Genomic DNA, 23,170 nt, shown 5'->3' on the forward strand with positions numbered 1-23,170 from the left:
GTTGAAAATCTCCAACTAATGATAAATCGCCTAGCTGATTACTGCAATAAATGGGGACTTGTCATTAATGTAGATAAATGAAAAATAATGCTGTTCTTGAGATCTGCACGTAAACACACTGTATACAATTGGCACTTTAATGGAAACCCTGTACAGATTACTAATGAATACAAGTTCCTGGGTGTGTTAAAGCCAAGACTTCACAAAGTTTGTTAAATCTAGCCAGAAGGAACATATTTTCAAACCAGTACAATTAAACCGACGAGTACTATCTGCGAAATACAGATATTTGATGCTGTTATAAAAAGTTCGCTTTGCTATGCTGTTCAGGTATGTGGAATTAACGAATACGAGGAGATAGAAAAGTTTCACAGCGGTTTTTTGAAGAAACTTTTTAATTTACCCCTAAAAACACCCAACTATGCATTGGTAACTTGAAACAGGACTTCCAAAAATATTTACTAGCACGCTTAAATTACAAGCAGACTACATTTTAAAGGTTTTATCCCATCATGTTGACCGACTGACAAACTTTATGAGCTAAGAAACGAGGACTGGTGGATGTTGATATGGAAAGCTCTGTGAAACACGTATAGAGAAACAATATCGCTGAATCCATCAAATTCAAATCATTTAGAGGTTTTCTACAAAATCATACAAAGCTATGAAAATTTGAAACGCGATGCTCTTATGGAGGAAGCTCGAAAATCACAAAGCAGGATTCTTTACTCATAACTGAACCTGAATCTTATGGAATCAAACTACTTTAATGATTCAATGAATTATAGTCAAATATCCTTAATATTTAAAACAAGATACAAGATAGATTTTATTTTATTTACAAGATAGATTTTAATCAGTTTCGCACGCTATGTGATGTGAAAACAAAAGAAGATGGCTTCCACTTCATGAGTATATTTCACGTTTTTTCTGCCTACTGAAATGCAACTTTTGGAAAAAAAAATCTCCGACGCTGCAAGAAACAGTAAAAGTGTTAAACAATTTTGATTGGAAAGCACTCTCTTCCTTTGAAAACCATTTATACAAAAAGGATGTTAATTATAACCAAATTTGTTTAAGTTTATTTAATTATAATTTTTAATTTTTGTTTATCATTTATACCTACCTAGAAAATTATTTATTTTGATTTGCTAACCGAGCTGCAAGATTCATAAAAATTGTAAACAATGTACCAAAAGCAAAACGAAACAATAAATGAATGAATTACTTACTTACTTAAAGCTATAATTGAAAATTTGTATTATGAAATAAAAGCATTCCTCTTTCAAATCAAGATTTCGAGGTAAGAAGAGAAGATTAAACTAACAAATGGGACTACAAAGAAATTAAAACAGCTTTGTTCCGAATTATAAAATCAAGAATTCATTGAAAACGGAGTTTCTTTATTGAAAAAAAATAAATTGAAAGATGAGTAACGGGATAACGGTTATTTTGTTTGTTAAAAATTAACTTTATTTTGATATTGAATATAACAACTTTAACTTTCTCAATTGCTTTAAAATATTGAAACAACATGACGAAAACCAATGTACACACATAAAACTCGCTATTTGCATTTACTCGCTCTTTTGATAATAAAAGTGTGAAAGGAGTATTAGAAACATGTATTTACTCTACTCTACCGACTAATCAAAATACTGTTGGTACTGCAGTTTACCCACCTGACTTGCCGATTTTTTTCCTACAAAAACGTCATTGAACTGTCACTGTCACTCAGTGTCATCAATATTAATTTTAGCGAAATAGACGAGGAATACCATGTAATTGTTTAAATACATCAAAAATGAATACAAATTAAATGAATTTCTACACTAACCAAACAAAAATAATGATACAAAGTGCAAAATTAAGTGTCCTTCTTTGGTTTCTCATAGCTATTTTATCAGTTGACAAATTTTGCATCACACAAGTCGGTGGTAAGATCTAGAACACTTAAGTTAGAATAAAAACAACAAACCCCTCAATTTAACTGAAAACTTTTTGTATCTTGTTTAGGAACCCTCCAGTTAGCAAATTCAATTACAACTCAAGACATTATAGCTGGTGATATATTCTTTGAAGTAATCGAACCCACTGAGTTGGAGTACACGTATCGTTTGCGACCAGCTAAAGACTTTGGCGGCTCTTTCAATGTTAAACTTGAGGGTGTCGCTTTGGTGCCGACAGTGCCTTTGCACGCTTGCAGTCCGATAACAAACAAGCGAGATTTACGTGGCAATGTTGCCTTAATAGAAAGAGGGTATGATAAAGTTATATTTCCTCCTTTCAAAATGTTCTTAAATAAAAATTCTACTTTCCAGTGAATGCTCGTTCCTAAAGAAAACAATCAATGCGGAATCAGCAGGTGCTGCAGCTGCAATTATCACAGAATTTAATTCAGAATCAAATGAATTTGATTTCTATATTGAAATGATACACGACAACTCAGACAAAGATGCTCATATTCCTGCGGGGTTCTTATTGGGAAAGAATGGCATGGCTATTCGAAGTACACTTAAAAAACTGAAACGATCGTACGCTTTAATCAATCTTCCTGTGAACCTGACATTTATACCCCCACACAAAATAAATCATCCCCCATGGCTTGGATGGTAATGGTAGATAGTGTAGTTAAGAAATAATAATGAAGTAGGAATCTTGCTTCTGCTGGAGAGGGGCCACCAAAAGACGTACTACATACATCACTAAAAGTTTTTTGTGTTTAAAATATTATGTATATTTGTTTATTCCGTTTCAAATAATATTGATTGATATTAATTGTAAAATGTAAATTGCCGAAGTAAAAAGAAACCAAAGTTTAAATTTTAATTGAATATGAGTCTATTTATTTTTGTTTGATCTTAGCTTGTTGCTGTCGTTTTTTAAAGTAAGACAAACTTCATTAGTAGTCATTAAACATGTTTTTGAATATTCATTTCCTTGAAAAATAAAAAAAAATGTATAAACGTGTCGAGTTACAAGCTTTCCAGGAACCATTGAAAAGCACCACCACGCACAGTAGAAAAATATATTGAATATGTATCTTAGATGACTCACAATATAGGACTTTAAATATCGAGATTAAGCATTACTTTGAGGTGTTGGCGATCATGTTACAATTAAAGAATGAGTTCGTACAATATCCGCTAATATTTAGTTTTCAAAAAGTTGACTGTAGTTAGGAGTAATTTTTGTGCTGTAATTTTATTTTCTGCCATAAATTCGGATTCGTAAAAGTTACCGAATGCAATGGAATTAATGATAGAGCTGATTATGTGGAATTGTTGATGTTTTGTACATACGTTTGATAGAGCTTCATTAGGAAAAGCTCAAAGCAGTTTAAATTAAATTTAATTTAGTTGGACAGAAGAAAATGAAAAATTATTGTTAAATATACGTACACATATATATATCCCATGATGGATGTTTATAGTTGTGGCCAAAATAATAAGAGTGAGATTATATAATAAGAGAGAGATTTTCAATGGTCAAAATAAAAATGCTTTGTAGAATTGCATTATTTGTTGGCCTTTTTAACTTCAGATCGCAATTTGTTTATTAAATTTAGCGTTAGACTTGTATTTAAGAGTTTAAAGTACTTTGTTTTTAAATAATGGGACGCGAAAGGCATTGCTCCGAGGAAGAACGCCGTTTTCTCCAACTAAGAGCTCAAGGCAAAACATACAGTTTCATTGCAGATGCTCTTCATCGATCTCAATTTGTTGTTGCTAGGCTGCTAAAGGACCGAAGTCAACCAAAAAATTTCACCGAAAAAAGAGGACGCATAAGAAACAACAACTTTGCTGACAAAAGGATTGTTAGAGAGGTGCTTAAAAAGTCCCTTTACAACATCAAGCGGCATAAAAGCAAATCTATCATTGGACATCAGCTTTCGCACAATCCACAGACGTTTGCAGGATCAAATTTACATGGTCGAATTGCGAGGAAGGTTTGGTTCTAAGAACATAAAGCAGCGTATACGATTTACAAAAGTAAATCTTTCGCAATCGACTTGCGAAAATTGGAGAAATTTTCTTTTTAGTGACGAAACCAAGATGCATTTATTTGGTTTTGATGGCAGACTTTATGTGAGAAGGAGTACCAATGAAGATCTGAGCAGTTAAACACGGTGACGGCAACTTCAAGAAGAATTATTTCGAAAAAATATAATGTATTATTTCCATTGGAATTAACACAAAGAAAACTTTTTTGGAAAATTAATGGAAAAAATTGGTTCCACTCTAATTGTGTGCATACTTTCAAAAAGTTATTATTTTCTTATAGGTAATTAGATTTATAAATTAAAAGCCAACGAATTCTAGAAACTAGCAAATCAATTTTATTTACAAAAACAACAAAAACAATATTTTTTATATTTTTTTTTTTTTTAATGGGTACTCATTTTACTTTTAAATCGTTAAACTAAAATAATATCAACTTTGATAAGAATTTTTCATGAAGGAAGTGCCTTAAGTTTTCAATAATATTGAACTTAAAAACTTTCCAAACAAAAATATTCGCTTCATCAACAAATAAATAAAAATACGTTCGTTAGTAAAGGGTGATTATTTAAAAGCTATAGAAAAATTAAAAAAAAAACACATACAATATAAAAAAAATACATGAAATATTTATTTGAATCGATAGTACGGTCTGTATAATTTAATGTTTGAAGATTATTTCGTGCAAATGTTGACGTTGACTGTGCCTTAAATGGTCCATCCGCTTAGTCCAATTCTAGAATAAAGGCTTTAAAGTTGTCTTCTTGAAGCGGGCTTGTCTGTATAGATATGAGCTTTAACAAAGCCTCCCAAAAAATAGTCTAAATGCGTTAAATCGCACGATCTAGGCGACCAATAGCGGATCCAGAGGGGGTTCGTAGGGGTCATAATCCCCCTTGGGATATTATTTGTTTGCATTTTTGAAGGAATTCCCTTCAATTCAAATCTAATCATATTGAGTTAATGGACATGACCCCAATTATATTTTGAATTATTTATTTTTTGTATATGAAAACTTAGTTTGTATTTTACTTTCTAAACTTTGTTGCAAAAAGTAGCACTTTCAACTGAGGGCTGGAACATAATATGAATCTGACATTCAGCCGACATTCCAAAATCTAAGGACAAATTCATCAAATTTTGACCAATGGAGGATCCAGGGGGGGGGGGTCATATGAGCCATAAAACTTATACAGGTAAGTTGTATAAGTAAAGATTTTTTAGTAGTTTAACGACATTCGCCAAAAAGTGGTTTGCTGTCAAAAACATTTAAAATTTTTGTAACTTGTGTAATGCTTTGAATTATTTTCATAAAATTGTTTCCAAGAAAAAGAGCTAATATTCAGATTAAAAAAAACCTTGAATAAGAGATCTTCAATTTTATATTTAGATGCCTTTAAATTCCTGAAACTGGCCTTCAATCGCGTCTTATTTTTTTATGCACATAAATAGTGAACATTGAAGTGATTTTTACTTTCGACACATAGGAACTATGTATATGACAATTATTGCTTTCGTAAAAAATTTCGAATCAAACATGACATTACAATGGTAGAAAAGTAAGTGTCTGTCTGTCCTGGCCCCTAAAGTCTAAACCACTGCACCGATTGAAACTAAGCCGATTAGCTTAAGGCTTTTTTTCATTTTTTAATACTAAAAATAACAGCAGTCCCATACAAATTGTTTGGTGTAAATTCGAAAATTCGATTTTTCAGAATTTTCTCTAATTTTTTTCTTATTTCGGCTTCTTTCTATAAGAAAAATATATTTTGGTATTGCTCTAGAAGGGTACCTCTCATAAAGCCGTTATTTTGTTTTCAATTTTTTCCAAGAACTTAATCAACAGATTTCAATAATCTTGCCTTTCAATGCAAGCTCTTGTCGATGGTCAAATTTTCAAATTGATGATGATTTTTGATGATCGAAAATGTAATTTTTTGTATGGCATTTAAATGTTTTGAGAAAAATTTAGTTTGGAGGTATTGCAGACGGGCAACATATTTCTTAAAAAAATTGATTTTCTGTTGTATAAAACTTTTAAGATCGTAATAAATTAAAGAAATCTACATTTTTAAGTGAATAACACTTTTAAGATAGTAACAAATTAAAGAAATCTACATTTTGAAGTAAATTTGCTTTAAATGTTCTAGAACTGAGATTTAAACACAAACTTCAAGAATATAAATGTCCCAAAAACAGCAAAAGTGACACTTTTGTTAAACTAATGGCTTATTGAAAAACACAATGCACGTTTCATATCTATTTATATAAAAGCTTTGAATCTATTGAGAACTAAAGTGCAATAAGACTCTGAAACGTGTAATTTGTGACTGCCACATATTTATTGATATCCTTTGTAGATACATTTCTGATGCTTCTTTTGATATCGTTCCGAAAAATAAGCGTTTAAAGCCGTGGATTACGTATAGTTTGCTTAAAAAAGTGAAGTATGAAAACAAATTAAGACAAAAGTGTTTAAAACGCAACAGCAGTCAGAATTTAAAAACTAAATATAAGAAAATGTATGTTGAATTAAAAAAGGAAATTCCTATTTGCGGTGATAACTAATTTAAAAACAAATTCAATCTAGCTGAAGGAAATATCAGAAACGAATAGAAAATTGTGAATAGTATACTTAATAAATTTCAGTGCAAAAAACAACCATCTGTTGTCAATGTTAATGGTCGTGTGGTCTCAGATAAAATTGCAATTGCTAATGCATTCAATGAATACTTTTCAACGATTTCACTTAATCTTCAAGCTAGTTCTAGTCACCCATCTTGTACACTTTGCACTTTAAAAACTTCAAACTCTTCTGGTTATGATGGCATTTCAAAAGTTTGTTTGAAAAATGCAGCATGTTTTATAATTGATGTTTTGGCACATATCTTTAACAAAAGGATGTTTTCTGGAGTATTTCCGGTAGCTCTTAAATGTGCCAATATTTTGTCAATTTTCAAGAAAGGAGCGACTAATGATCTGGGTAACTATAGGCCTATATCACTCTTGCCCTCGATAAGTAATATTTTTGAAAAAGCTGTAAAAAATAGAATGGTGAGCTTTTTAAAGAGAACACAATTTTTCAGTGATATTCAGTTTGGTTTTCAAAGCAATAAATCAACCGAAGATGCATTGTTACATTTCTGTTCTCAAATATTTGTAGGTCTTGATAGAAAAAAGAATACAGCAAAAGCCTTTGACATGGTTAATCACGAAATTTTGATTAGCAAACTTAAAAGTGCTTGGTTTCGAGGATTCATTAGTGATTGGTTAAGATCTTATTTAAATTTAAGAGCCCGAAGAGTGAAATTTGATGGTATTAGTAGTGATATAAACACATTCGATTTGGGAGTTCTACAAGGTTCGGTTTTAGGACCAATACTTTTTTTGGTATACATTAATTCTTTATTCAGTTTGCCTTTTAAGGGTTCTTTGACAGCCTTTGCAGATGATGTTGGGTTTTCGTATGGTACAAATAGTAGTCTGAATCTTATATCGGATATAAATTGGGATCTCAGCTTGTTAAGAATCTAGTTTGCAGAGCACAAATTGATAATAAGTTCTAAAACCAAGATAACGTTTTTCAGTTTGTCTGGCAGAAAGATTGTTAGTGCTGATGCACCTGTAATCCTATTGTTACTTCCATAACATTTACGGATTCCATGAGCTGTAAATGTTATGGAAGCTTTTTGCGTAAAGTTTGTTCTTCCAAACTGCTTCTCAAAATTGATTATGGCATTTTTCATTCGAAACTAGAATATGGAATTTCTTGTTGGGGAGGTTCATATCATAACAAAATACAACCTTTATTAGTTTTTCAAAAAAGTGTTCTGAAGAAAATATGTGGTAAGCCTCGCCTGTACCCTAGTTTTCCACTATTTAGAGATTTGAAAATTCTTTCAGTGAGACATACGAGTATGCATTGTTATAAAGTTCTAAAGATTTTTTTTAAGAGATCAGGTAATCTCAATTTTAGAATAATTGATAATTATATTTTACATGGACATTTTTTAAACCAAGTTTTTATACCGGTATGTCGAACAACCGCATTTAGAAATTTTTATAATGTTTCCTCATGTCAGATATTTAATAGACTCCCCCATTCTATCAGGATGCAAACTTCTCATTTGTTATTTATGAAACAAGTTAAGTATTGGCTCATGCATTTCAAAACATATATGTGAAAACCAAAATTGCTATTAAGACAACAAGTGGCCTAACAGAAGAAGCGAATGTAACAAAGGGCGTTCTACAGGGTGATCCATCAAGTGCCCTCCTATTTAACTTATATATAAATGATTTGGAAGAATTCTTAAGAATCGAGGGCCTTACAGGAATAGACATTTCGGAAACAACAAATGCTATCCTGATAGCATATGCCGACGATATTGCTGTCTTCGCTCAGTCTGAGCTTCATTTAAGAAAAACTCTGAAATCACTTGAAAAATATTTTACAGCAAAAGATATGACATTAAATACTGAAAAATCGAAGATAGTAAACTTTGCAAAAAGTAAAATATCATCATGCCCGGAAAGATTTGCATATAAGGAAGACTCAATTGAAGTTGTAGATAGCTTTGAATATCTGGGAATAACCTTGAGTCGAACTGGATCTTGGAATGAAACCATGAATGTCTTCAAAACCAAGGCAAGAGCAGCAGCAGCAGTAACCGAAAAAGCCCTTACATGGAAAACTGGGAAGGAAGAATCAAAGTTTATAATTCAAAAATTAAATCGACTTTACTATACTGTGCGGAGATATGGGGTCTGGAAGCTGGAGACAAAATTGAAACTTCAGTTTTAAAGAAGTTGCTTGGTCTAGCTAAAAACACACAAAGCAATGTGGTTCGCTTAGAAACTGGTACACTTCCATTAGATTACGAGATAGCGAAAAGAGCTTTGCATTTCTGGGAAAAACTGTTGAATGCCTCTGATGAGCGCCTAATTAAAAAGTGTTACAACGAAATCTTGAGAACCCATAAAAACTCCCAACGACCAAACTGGGCAACAAAATTTAAGGCCGCCTTAATGAGTAATTTTATGGATATATGGGAACAGCAAAAATTATTACCTGTTCGTCAATAGTTTGTAAGCATCCTTGAAGACAAGAAGAGAAGCATTATAAATGAAGATTTCAGGAAGGCATCTAACTCAATTTCTTGCTTCTATTATGCTCCTTAGAAACCACTTCCTATCCCCTATGAACTTAACTGACATGAATAGTATAATGAAAGTTGAAGATCAAAACGTTGCACTGAATATATATAAATATGTTAGAAACTCGCTTAACTTAAGAGCTTTTATCCTTAACGAATGATAAATCCAGGTTTCAGGTTAAGTAATAAAAGTAATTATTTTTTTATTTTCTTTATAATTGTTGCTTCATATCTTACTTTATTGTTCTGTTAGATGAATTAAAATTATATTGCACTTACCTTATGAAATAATGTAATATTTACATATTGCCAATCAATTTGTAAAAGCTATGCTTATAAACAAATAAATATATCTATCTATCTAATATTGGCTCATTAGTCTTGATAACGAAAGTATTGAATTTTTTGTAAATGGTTCTACCTGAAGTTTTCTTGAAATGTTTAACTTCAATTTAATTTAATTTCTGTATGCATTACATAAATTTATGATATTTTAAATTTCTTTTTTAAATTTTCTTTTAAGATTTTTTAATTTTTTTCTTAGAGTGCCAATAACTCGGTTTTTTATTTGGATTTTAAGAAATAAAATGTTTAATCTAATCTAATACCTTGCTGGACAATAGCGTTCTAAAATAATTTAAAAACTAAAGTTGTCACTTTAGCCCTTGAAATGTGTACATTTAAGGTTATTTAAATTTTGTTAGCCTCCCTTAAAGAACATTTTTAAGCGGTAAGTAAGTTAAGCGCGTGCCCCCCTAATTAAAAGTATGGATACGCCCTTGACGTTCATGTAGAGAAATTGGCGCCAGATAAACAAAACTGACAAAATATCTTTTAGCTAAAAAATTATATCATCTTCAGGATAATATTTTACTACGAAAAAGGATTCTTTTGACATTTCCTAAAATAAGAAGAAAAATCAATATTAAGAGTTTTTTCAACTAGAAAATCTTGAGAACAAACATTTACATTGAATTTCTGTTAATTTGAATTGCGAAGAATTAAAGTATTACAATAATTAAACTAAATAAAATTAAAGTTTAATAAAAAGCGTATCTCTAGAAAACAGCTTAAACTAAAATTATCAAAATTTCTTGAATGCCATTTTGGAACATTACAAGAAAATATCAGGTGCACGTTTTCAAAGGTACCAATAGAAAGTTAACACATCACAATACAAGAACATAACGCTCAATAAAACTTTTTGTTTAAACATCAGTCTAAACAAATGTAAAAATTTGACAAAAATATTTAGTTTTACCAGAAAATATAAAAAGAAGTATGACCTAAAAACTTAAATTAAAATGAAATTGTTTACTAAAGATTATACCTACAATTTGTTTAATATTTGTAGAAATATAGAAATATAGGAACTTGAATTTGAAGGCCTTTAGCATATTGCATTTTCTGGTGAAATGACACAACATAGTTTTTTTGTTCTCTCTGAGGTAGTAATGTTTATGAAATAAGTTTAAATTTACTACAAGAAATTTACTTGTTAATTTTAATGTGAATAAAAGTTGATCAAATCAATAATCGATGAACTTCTCTTTTAATTTCTCTCTTAGGTACAGTTTTGTTCATATAATGTGATTCTTTTATTAACCGGAAACGCACTGAACAGAGTGTATAGAATGTTAGGTGGACAAAATTCTTGTCTGATTAAATTTTAGAAATAGAGTTTTTTGTTTAAGTAAAAGTCAAACATATCTTTTGTCTTTGGTGGTATATTATTTTTTGTGAATGTTAAAAAACAAATATGAATTGGAAGCAATTTTGCTGGCTCCACAAAGGAGCTTATATTAGGTCCGTTTGCGTACTTTCTGCACTAAAATTCGTAGAAAGAGATATTGTAAAGAGTGGGGGCAAAATTCTCTCACCAAAAAAAAAAAAAACAACTGCAAAAAAGTAAGCGAACGGAAACCAACACAAATTTTATAACTGGCAGCAAAAGCGAGCAATTTATTTGAATTTCTATGAAATTTGACACTTTTCACAATCAGCCCAAAGAAATTTCTTGGGCTAAAATTCGTAGGTTGGGGAAATATTTTACTCTCTCGTGAGCGCTCTCTTTTACAAAAAACGCGAACAAGATTTGGTTAAATTTCGTATTTTTTCGTAAAATTGGAATGTTTTAGGAGGATGTACGCGAACGGATCTATTGAGAGAGATATGCAGCGGCACCAAGGTTCATAGATTTTGTTGATACACAAAAACATTTTTCTTTAACGGTTTACGTCTATCTGAATTTCTTAAAGATTCAAGAATCTTGAATATTCTTTGCAAATTGTATGTCGATCCGTTCGTAATTTGTTTGATTACGGTGTGTGAGCTACGCGACCGAATTATAAGGAAAAGTGGATTCTATATCGAAAAGGCCCTAAATTTATGTCGTAAACGTAAAAACGTAGGAGAACGAAATATTCACTAGTATGTGATGGACGCTTACAAAAACTGCCGGGAGTACTCCCAAAGCAAGATCATTGACTGATGATGAAGACAGAAGCCGAACGGGTAAGTTCGGGCGACATAAGGGACTTAAAAGTAATGCAAGTTTTTAGTATCTGATTGGACAGCTGTCAAAAAATTAACTTCCAATTAAGGCAACTTTAATGGAAAGTTGACTGAAAAGTTAGTCAAGAAAAATCACTCTAACTATCAAGTCAAGTCTTCTTTTGTAACAATGACAGTTGAACATGTTTTTTTTTATTGAACACAAAGCTGAACTTTATTATTTATTTATTAATTTACTTTCTCCAAAACTTCATTCTATGCTTTCTGTAAAAGGTTTCCTTGTCAATTCGGAGAAGAAATAATTAATATTTATTAACAATACTTACTTTTAGTTTGCTTGAGGAGTGTTTTGTAGGCAATAATATTTTTAGTAGTTTTTATACAATGAACTTGCAGTAGAGGTTTGTGAAGTAAGGTTCTGAATTTGAAATTCATGACACTTGAAAAACTAACTAGTTGCTTTTGTCAAAATATACGTTCAAAGAATGCAGTTGACTGCAAATGAATTCCCTTATGTTGTCTGAACCTGCATATTATAATTTTAAAGGCTACTACGTCGACAGAAGCAATGGACAGGTTAAGACGCCATAAGGGAATTAAAAGTATGGCAAGTTTCTAGCATCTGATTAACCAGCTGCCAACAAATAAACTTCCAATTAAGGCGACTTTAATGGAAAATTGACTGGAAAGTTAGTCAAGAAAAATATCCCTAACTATCAAGCCAAGTCCACTTTTGTAAAAATGGCAGTTGATCATGTTTTTTCAGTCAACTGAAAGCTGAACTTTATTGCTCTGTGATTTATTTATTTTCTGCACAACTTCATTTAATGTTTTTGGTAAATGGGTTTTTTGTCAATTTAGAAAATAAAAAAGAGGCTGGGATGCGACCCACACTGATAACTTCCCATTGTGTCTGTCGATTTGTCTTGCTTAAAAGTTTGTCTATATGCACTCGTATCAATTTTTACTAAATTTGCGTACTATTTTTTGTAGCTTTTATTTTTTATGAAAACACGGACTGTTGGATTTTTATATAAAAATTACTGAATATTGAAAACAATATTTTCTGTGAAATAAAATAAGTTTGAAGCCAATATTTTTAATTTTTGAAAAGCTATTTGAGCCGAAAGTAAATTTTTACCAAGTTTTAGTATTGTTTTTTTACAGTCTTTTTTTTGTAAAAAATCTGTCAATTCGATTTTTTTAAAAATTTTACCAAATGTTGAAAACAATATTTCTTATTAGATAAAATTAGTTTGAAGCCAATATTTAAAATTTTTGAAAAGATATTTTAGTCGAAAATCAATTTTTACCAACTTTTATACATTTGTTTTTTAGGTTTTATTTTTTTGTAAAAAAAACTGTAAATTCGATTTTTCTCAAAATTTGTCCTACTGTTGAAAACAATATTTCTTATAAGAATAAATTAATTAGAAGCTATTATCTCATAGTGTTTAAAAGATATTTGAATCGAAAATCATTTTTACCAACTTTTGTTAATTTTTTTTTTCGGTTTTTAATTTTTTTGTACAAAAACTGTCAATTCGATTTTTTTCAAAATTTTACTGAATGTTGACAACAAGATTTTTTGAAAGATAAAAGTAAATTAAAGCCAATATCTCAGAGTTTTAAAAAGATATTTGAGTCGAAAATCAATTTTTTCCAACTTTCGTTAAATTTTTTTCGATTTTTAATTTTTTGTAAAAAAAACTGTCAATTCTATTTCATTCAAAATTTTACTGAATGTTAACAACAATAGTTTTTAAAAGATAAAAGTAAATTAAAGCCAATATCTCAGAGTTTGAAAAAGATATTTGAGTCGAAAATCAATTTTTACCAACTTTTATACTTTTTTCCTTAGGTTTTTATTTTTTGTAAAAAAAACTGTCAATTAGATTTTTCTCAAAATTTTATCAGATGTCAAAAACATTATTCGTCGTTGCACAAAATTGTTTTAGAGATGAAATCATATTTCAGTCGTAAAATTTTGGAGGTTACAAATTTTTTTTGTAGTTTTTTTGATTTATAAAAAAACCGTTATATTGATTTTTTTCAAAAAATATAACTGTTTTGTATCACATTACAATATGTTATATAAAATTTAATTCAAGTCTCTAGCGTTTTTGGTTCGTAAGATATTTAGGGTTAACCAAAATTTTCACCTTTTTTTTAAACTGCTATGGTAAAAAAAACCACCCACGCAATTTTCTTGAGAGCCCTTTCTGCATCTTTCTGCCTTATTATCTGTATAACAAAATTTATTTGAAGTCGATATCTCTTCTGGTTCTTGAGCTATGGACCACGAAAAAAACGTCGCGAACGTACGGACGTACGAACGTACGTACACACGCACGCACAGATATCTTTCTAAAAATCTTTTATTTCGACTCTAGGGACCTTGAAACGTCGAGAAATGTCAAAATTTTCAATTTGACAAATCGGACCCATTACAATAACTTCCTATGGGAAGTTAATAACTTATATTTCTTTACAATACAAAATACAAATCGTGATGGATTTGTAGCTTGCCTGAGGAGTGTTTTGTAGACAATAATTTATTTGGTACTTTTTGTACCATGAACATACATAAGTGGATTGCGAAGTAAAGCTCTGAATTTGAAATTCATTACACGTGAAAAACTAACTAGTTGCCTTGGTCAAAATTAACGTTCGCAGAAGACAGCAAATTAAGTCCCTTATGTTGTATGAACCTGCCCAATGTTGTATAATTTCGAGGTTATACATTACGTTTTTTTGGCGGTTAACTAGATGTAATACCCGTGACGTGATTGTAGGAACTTATGGTTAGAGGTCTTGGGTTCAATTATTGCCAGTGGCGCTCAAAAGTTTTTCACGGTTATTGTCTCCTCCAAGGAATTGACAAATCCTCCAAGAGTAATTCTTGTTATGAACAGTACTTTTTGAAATTAGCCATTTGGATTCGACAAATAAACTATCGGTCCCATTCATCCCTGACATGACTCTACGGAGTGTTGCGTCATCTAATTTTTTAACTACATGTTGCTCCTTAACATACGTCCCTGTTTTAATCATATTTTATAAAAAAAACTGTTTTTTTATTTGATTCACTGTGGTATTTACCCCTGCCTGTACCCCGGTGATAGTGAAAATAAAAATCAATTAAAAGTTTCGTATAAAGAGCAAATTGCAATTAATACTCCTTGCAAGCAATACCAATTAAGTTTAAATTGTGCTCTGCACAAAAATCTATAGAAACAATAAACAAATGTGTCATATTTTCTACTATTTCCATACCATGCACTTTTTCAGTTCATTTTAAGTAAAGATAAGATATTTTTTCAACACAACAAATAACATTTATAATGAATATGGTGGAGTTATACTTTCGTATGTTTTCAAACATTGTTATCTCCGCAGTCTCCGATGGCAACTATTCTTTAACTAAATTGTTTACGACTTCAGTCTTGTATTTTTTTTCAAGGGCAGTTTAATTATTAAAATTATATGCTCTAATGGGCCTCATAAACTTGCCCTCTTATAATAGTAAAATATTTGTTGGTAATATTTTGATTTTGTAAACAAATGTAAAAAAAATTCGAAAATGTTTGTATTTCTTTAATAATGCATCAATAATAATAATTTCCATATAAACTTATGAGACGTGCCCTAAAGATGTACAGTAAAATGGAGGAAACAATTCAATCGATACTTAAGATAAGTTAAGCAAACAAGTAAAATAAATATTTAAATATTGCTGATTAGGTGAGTATAGGTAGGACCGTAGGACGTAGTAGCAAAACATTAAAAAAAAATTGCTCACTTAACAAAATTAATACAAAGTTTATTATCGTCAAAGCGAACGAGTCTCTTCTAAACACACATACATCAGTACTTTCTTATCGCCTATATTACTCAGTCAGGGTTATCTTTTTGGAGAAAGTGCGGCTGCAGATCTCCTCTCGCGCAATCCTACTTTGTCAAGCTCCAGACTTCGGGCAAAAATATAAACAAAACAGAGAAAGAACTCAGAGCCAGAGTCAAAGCTGTAATCAGTAATTCCGCATAGTTTTCTGTTAAATGCAACAACTATATCGTCCCCAATAATAGCAATGGCAAGCCCTCCATCTCAAGACACAAAATGCATACGACTTCAGTGCACCGGAAAATATGAGCACGATCAGTGTCATATTCTGCTTCCCGAACTCAAACACCAATCTCATTAATTTGTTTGGATTTGTTTTGTTTTTTGTTTTTCTTATTTGACTCTTAATCTGTCAAGACCATGTTTAATGAGGGATCCGATGACAGCCTTCCAAGTACATCTCAATTGCTTAGCTCTTCAAGCATTGAGTGTGCCAATGGACAGCTTCGTGAATCAGACCGAGAGCATCAACCGATCGTCTCACCAAATAAACATCAACGATCGACGCATTCGATCAGTAATAGCGAGCGTCATGGATACTCTAAAATGGCATCTTCCTCTACGACCTTCGAAGACAGTATGACCGAGATTATTGTACGTAAATGTTTGGTCAAGTCAACACTAAATTAGTTTTTTTTTAATTGTTTTAAAATTTTAAATTATTTGTGTGTGATATTTTTTTTGTTGATGTGGTGTTATAAGATCGCGATAAAAAATGCGTCGAAATACGTCTAATAGTTCTTTCTTTTTTGTTAACGCCTGTAATATCCAGATGGACGATGCTGCCACTGATAGTGAACCAACTTCGGCTATTCTTGACTATTGCAAGAAAAAGGTGAGAAAGTTGTAAATTTTGTTTTAAAAAAAATACCAATGTATACCTTTGAAATTTGGATTGAAGTTTCTGCGACCCTATATGACAATACTCGCTCTAGTGGGGTTAAATCCGATCTCAACCGAAACAACGCAATTAAAAGCCTGCTTGAGCTATTTGCAAGCTATGATTATCATGGTCATCATATGTCTTGGATATTTTCTTCAATTTCTAACAGCTTATAGGTATATATGTAGAAGACGTCAGTTATGTATAAAAGTTGACATTCAAAAACCAAATGTGTTTTCTTTTTTTTAGGGGAGACAGAGGTTTCTGCAATGATAGAAAGGAAGCATCAAATCTAACAAGCTTCCGTCAGATGACCCTTCATAATTGGGGTGAAATTATTTTCGGTTATATAATACCGAATGTACTTCATCTTTTGGGATTTGTGACGGCAATTTTTGTTTGTAAAGTCATCGATAATGAACAGCTGCAAAATCTAATTGAGCGGGTATTTTTGATGTCGATGAAGCCCAAGCGACTTTGTACGATACTTTGGTTGTATGTTGGACTGGGATTGGGATTTTTGACACTTCTTTTGGCATATGTCATACCTTCGGTGCTGATGCAGTTGCAGATTGTACAAGTTGCTTGGATGCCAATGGACTTGGAGGCATATGAAACACCGATTAAGGTAAATTTGTTTATGCTTATTCAATATTGTATGAAAACTGTACTAAGAGATAGTTTTTCGTTGGTGATCTAACACTATCTAAAGGACGTGTATGGTATCGTATATTCCGAGAGGTTATAGATAGGACAAGAATTGCTCCTTTTACCCCTTTCCCGCTAATTATGTTATTTTGATGGCTTTTATAAAAAAGTCTTATTTTTTTCTAAAGAAGAAAGTTAACGTATTTTTGAAACTTTGCTTGTTCTTAGAAGAATTTTTCGAATTCATTTGTTAAGAATTGTATAAACACGTTTGATGTATTAGAAGGGTTAGAGCAAAATTAAAAAAAAAATTATCAAAAGATTGGAAATAAAGGTAAACCTTTCCGTAAGGGAAATTTTGTATGAGGTTTGGCTGCGTCTAAATGTGAGCAAGCAAGCCAAACCTCTAGAATTTCGGTTTGACAAACATTCTTTCAATCTACAGACAAAATTTGAATTTTAAGTCTTATATTAAGTGTACTTGTAAATACAATTACTGCTATACAAAAAATCCGACAAAAAACTTGTGCAGAGAAATAAAGGATTTTTCAATTGGCACGGGTTGATTTTGGAAAACCGTGGCCACCATTTTGTTCTGGTGACATCTGTCAAATCTTTTGTTTATTATTCAGCTGTTTATGTCATATCATCATGGCAAGTTACACGATTATTAAAATGATAAAACTTTGATGTTGCGCGGATTGTGCCCATTTTACGGTAGACGTGGTGGCCTCTTCAACGTTTGGTGGCCAAATTTGAGAGGACCGGCACAGTAAATAATCCGTCAACGTACGTTTAAGGAACGCATGATCAGCCGAGAACATCGCTGCGGTCCGTAAAAATGTACAGCAGAAACCAAAGCAGTCTATTCCTCGCCGTGCACAAGATCTCAGCCTTTCGCAGTTTTTAACTTGGTGAATTTTGCATCGGGCCCTGGGCCTACACCCGTACAAGACCCATGAGCTCAAAGTTCATTACCTCCGTTTGGTCGCTGACTGGGCTTCGAATCGTTTAAAGCAAAGTCATATCCCTGTGCTACAGAGTACGGTCATTGATTATGATGATTGCACCGCTGCTGGTACTGATGTATTAAAAAAGTGTTTTTTTTTTTTTAATTCAATTTTATTAATTCATTCTTAAACCTATTTTAAAGCTAGACAAAAATTCATAAAACTAGCCTAATTATCCATAACTTATGGTCGTATGTACGTATGGTCCCATACGGACACTCTAAGTTAAACTATAACACTTAAAACTAATGCCTTTCGGTCCTAAGATCTAGTTTACTTCTTTTAAATTTTATTTATTTTGTATTTATTAGAAAATTTGAAAAAAACTAATATCAATTATTAAAAAAGTGTAGAAATGCCTATGTTGAACCCGTTACATTCACATTCAAACTTTTCCCAAAAACAGACAAATTTTGAATTACAATAAAGAAGTCATTCCTTTCACCTTCTTATAAAAACTTCGGATCTATTGCAAACTTTTTTGTGAAAGTGTAGAATTTTGGAATACAAATCTTGTTTGCAAACAGTTACACGTATTCGTAAAGAGATTAAACGTTGCAAGGTTATGAAGTTGACTGTGTACTGAATTTTCTAAAGCTTTTGACAAGATTATCTACGGAATTATTTTGTTCAAACTTAAAGCCCTTAGTTTTTAACATTTTTCTTAGCTTGGATAAATTCCTTAAAAATAGATCCTATGAGGTGAAATTTAGGAATTGTCATTTAGAACGTTTTGTTCCTCAATATGGTGTTCCCCAGGGAAGGTATCTTGGCCCTTTTTAGTTTATCCTAAACAATACCAGTGTTTTGTTGGAAAATCTATCCATAGTATAGAAGGATTTTACACGAATAACAAAAACAATATCCATAGTATAAATAACACAGATAAAAGTTAGAGTAGAATCTTACTATGGATGGATTTTTAACATTTATTCGAGTCTCGTATGGATCTTATGTGATTTCGTTCTCAAATGTTGGTACGATTGATATTGCATTTGTATCTCGATGGCTATGTTCGTTGAGTAGTTGTGCATCTGGAATGATGTGTTTTCCACTGGCGAAAAAAAATTAATCTGTTACTGTTGATGTTATTAAGTTTTATTAATAAAAATGGACTAACTGGGCTTATTTTACAAGAATAGAAAATGTAATTAAGTTTTGCTTTGTTTCCACTAAAGGTTTATCTCAGTTAAGATTAAATACGTCTTTTTGGTGTTTCTACCACACAAAAAGATTTAAAAATGTTAAGTTTAAAAGCACATTCTAAAATGTAAATGGTGTTTCGATGTTTCCTATGAAATGCAAGTGAGATAGTTTGATTCGTGTTAAACAATGAAGAATTGAATAGTTCAGCAACATAAAGAATACGCTACTTACTCCATGTGAATTTTTTTGTTTTATTTTTTTCTTCTTAAAACAAAGCTCTATTTTTTGTACACAAACTTGCAAATAAACAGACCTTAACGCATTATCTGTAAATCCATCTCCTCCACACAGGTTTTTCTTCACAAATTTTGAATAAATTCCGATCTCCGACCGGAATCGGGTAAATCAAGCACATTTCAATTCGATTCAGTTACATAAAATTGAGACGAGCTTCAATACCCTTCTTAAAGTTTTTATTTTATGTCAATGCTGCAATTGTTAAATTAACTTTTTCTTATAGAATCTCAATTTCCAGGTGTTTTCTTACCATTTCTTCTTGAAAATTGTCCATTTTATTAATTTTAGGTACTTTTTTTTGCTTAGTTAATTTTAACATTTGATTTTCACAAAACTTTCTTCTATTTGTGTATTTTTTTTTTTAAATTATTATTCTGACAGATTTTCTTTCAGTTGTACCAATTAAATACAAAATCTGGCTACAGCGGTCGTCAAAGTTTACTTTATTAAGAATCTCCCTAACTATCTAGTCGATTCCACGTATGTCAAATTTTCAAAATTCAGTTTTTTTTTATGTAAAAGGATTCCTTTCAATTGGAAAAGGAAGAAGTAATATTTCTTTAAAATTTAAATTATAAGTCTAGAGGGAATTGTAGCTTACCTGAGGAGCCTTTTGTAGCCAATTGTATTTTTGGTAGTGTTGGCACTGGAGGTAGAGGTTAGTGAAGTAAAGTTCCGAATTTGAAGTTTATGACACTTAAATAGCTAACTAGTTGCCTTGGTAAAGTGTGTTAAAAGCTATTGCCCTATTGTTGGTGTAAGCGAATCACGCTAAAATGGGCAAGTTCAGGACACATAAGGGACTTTATTTGCAGTCAACTTCATTCTTTGAACGTACATTTTGACCAAAACAACTAGTTAGATTTTCAAGTGTCATAAACTTCAAATTCAGAACTTTACTTCGCAAACCTTTACTTTAAATTCATAGTACAAAAAGTACCAACAAAATTATTGTCTATAAAATACTTCACAGGCAAGCTACAAGTCCTTCACCATTTTGTATATTGTATTGTAAATATATATTAGTTATTTCTTTTTCACATTGACAATTAACCCTTTTACAGAAAGAGAAGGACATTTTTTGGCAGATGGCCAATCAGATACTTGAATCTTGCCTTACTTTCAAGTCCCTTATGTCGTCTGAACCTGCCCAATTTTAGGGCGAGTTACCTCGCCGTAAGGTTGAAAGTAAAAGATCAATATGAATATTTGTTTGATTCTGTTTTATTTTCATTGTATTCATTCCTTAAATACTATTGTCTTATTTTTCTATTAGTTAAATTATATTAATAAGGATCTTATTACTATTGAGTGACATACATGATTTGCATTTCACATTTTTTGTTACTCATTTATTGAATGGGCAGTGGCGGCACATATGTGGATACACTATGGACTCTCTTTTACGAAATTCATAGAAATCATATTGAATTAGTTAAACATAATTTCATTTGCCTTGCCCTTAAGGGTTCTCCTCGGGATGACCCGTATGATTTGACTTCCTATGAACATCGTATTCAGCTTCTTCAAATGCAATTTTCACGCTAAAGGCGTGATGATAATAACTTAATATTTCTCCATCAGCTCTTTATTGATAAAATTGATGTACCTCTCTTTTATACATTTGAATTACCGAGGCGAAGCTCATCACTTGCGTACATTTGATTCATGTACATATTGACTTTCATAGAACTAACTATGAAAAGAATGAAAATCTAAGTCAAACCTCAAGTATTCATCAAACGATGAATTGTTTAGGATCAATGCTCCACTATCGTAAACGCCTTAATTTTAATTTTTGTTCTCAAATAATTCATGTTAGATGTTAATTAAGTTTTGTGTTTTGTGCGTGTGTTAGGCTATAATTATTTTACTTACTAACAACTTACGTTTCCAAGAAAACCTAGGTAAGTGCTATTGACCCCTTTTACCCTATTAGTTTCCTGCTATGCTATAAAGTACAAAGACTTTTTAGGGGTAAGGGCTTATAAATACACTTCAAGGAATTATTAAACTTACATACTCTTATATAGCTCGGTACCTATCACAACAAGTTTTGGTTAATCTAACAACTTCTCTTTCAGATTGCTCTTCTTTGTACCATTTTCACTCAGGACCTAGTGGAAATAGTCATCCTGACAAGTTACAGCATCGAGTGTTATTTGCTAATGGTCCATTTACAAACACTTTCCCAAAAACTTATTATGCATTCCATAGAGAGCTTGGATTGGATGAAGGTATGTAAAAAAATTTCATATAGTATTTGTAATCTTTTATTTACCCAAGCTAATCTTTATTTTCAGGAAGTTTTGGAATTTCGAAAACTTTTAGATCACCTCAACAACAAATTATCACTTCCAGTGTGTTTCTTCACTGTAATGAATCTCTCCTATGCCCTAGCCGGGATGGTATACCTCTTCAAGGACTTCGACATCCAATACACCGAATTGAAGGTGATCATATTGAATATCGCAAATGTCCTTCTATGGCTTCTGATGGGTCTCCTGCCATTCTTCACAGCCTCATCTGTGACACGTGTTTGTCAATTGGCCCAAGCTAACGGCCATCACATCCGAATTCGACCATTTGTCTATCGCAATACTTCAGCTGATGATCTCAACTCGACACTACTGTTTGCATCATCATTGGATATGTCCGCAAAGTTGTTCCGCATGCCAATTCAGCAAAACTATCTTTGTTTCGCCATCTTAATAATATCCATTGTAACCCTTACACTGGGGATGTGCCTGAACTTTTCCATGGAAATATTCTAAAAATGTCGTCAAAGTGCTGTTATGTTGTATAGTGTATGTTATTTATACGGTGTATTAATAAAATCCCCTTGTATTTTTTTTCCTGTATATATTCTTCTATAAATAGTATCTACGTTTATATCTATAGAAATTCCTTTTTATCCTTTCATTTAATAGGAAAAAGCAAACAGCAAGCAAGCACAGTACAATAAAATCTCAACATGAAAACTTGCTATCCCTAAGCTGTATTCTATTAGACAAGTGTCAACCATATCCCCAGGGGGAGTTTGTTTAAAATGACACTGGAAAAAAAGGATTTTACAAAAGGGATATAAAGATCATCACATCAGCATCGTTTATACCAGTGGGGTGCATCTAGGATGACTTCCTTTCCTGACGGCAATCATAAATTATTATGTTTTTTTCTGTTTGTGTTCTACAATGCTCCCATAAGATGTTCCACATATTATTTTAAAGGAAGAAAGACTCACATAACAGTACATATGTTTTTGTATATTATACATAATATTGTGCAGAAATATCCAAAACAATATCAAAATTTCGTCCTTGTGCGGAAAAAGAATTGAGAAGGTTTTTTTCCTTACTCCATAACCACCCACTACTAGAATCACCACCATCACCACCACCTCGTCTCCGCCTCCGACGCCACCAGTGGAGACAGTGTTTCGTCTTTTGGTCGTTAGATTGTAAGCACTTGTCATTTAATTTCATTAAAATTGGCTTCGCAATGGAACTGGGTTTTGGCGATGTCGTTTAACCGAGAATTTAATGATATACCCTCCTCTAGGATCATCCTCTTGTTATGCCATTTATACCACTGTAGGTGGACCTGGACAA

General features: G+C 31.7%; 2 protein-coding genes across 2 annotated transcripts; both read left to right on the forward strand.

Annotated features, from left to right (window-relative positions):
• The first annotated feature begins 1,716 nt into the window (after positions 1-1,716).
• On the forward strand, positions 1,717-2,829 carry LOC129939049 (PRADC1-like protein). Its single transcript, XM_056046915.1, has 3 exons — positions 1,717-1,937; positions 2,017-2,260; positions 2,322-2,829. Exons 1-3 carry the CDS (start codon positions 1,820-1,822, stop codon positions 2,614-2,616), a joined length of 657 nt encoding a protein of 218 aa, XP_055902890.1. The 5' UTR covers positions 1,717-1,819; the 3' UTR covers positions 2,617-2,829.
• Positions 2,830-15,541: 12,712 nt separating this feature from the next.
• On the forward strand, positions 15,542-22,420 carry LOC129939073 (uncharacterized). Its single transcript, XM_056046939.1, has 6 exons — positions 15,542-16,169; positions 16,348-16,410; positions 16,477-16,634; positions 16,708-17,086; positions 21,644-21,796; positions 21,863-22,420. The coding sequence occupies exons 1-6, from the start codon at positions 15,936-15,938 to the stop codon at positions 22,331-22,333; spliced, it is 1,458 nt and encodes a 485-aa protein (XP_055902914.1). The 5' UTR covers positions 15,542-15,935; the 3' UTR covers positions 22,334-22,420.
• The last annotated feature ends 750 nt before the right edge of the window (positions 22,421-23,170 follow it).

Source organism: Eupeodes corollae, chromosome 1, assembly GCF_945859685.1.
Source record: "Eupeodes corollae chromosome 1, idEupCoro1.1, whole genome shotgun sequence".
NCBI classification, from domain to species: Eukaryota; Metazoa; Arthropoda; class Insecta; order Diptera; family Syrphidae; genus Eupeodes; species Eupeodes corollae.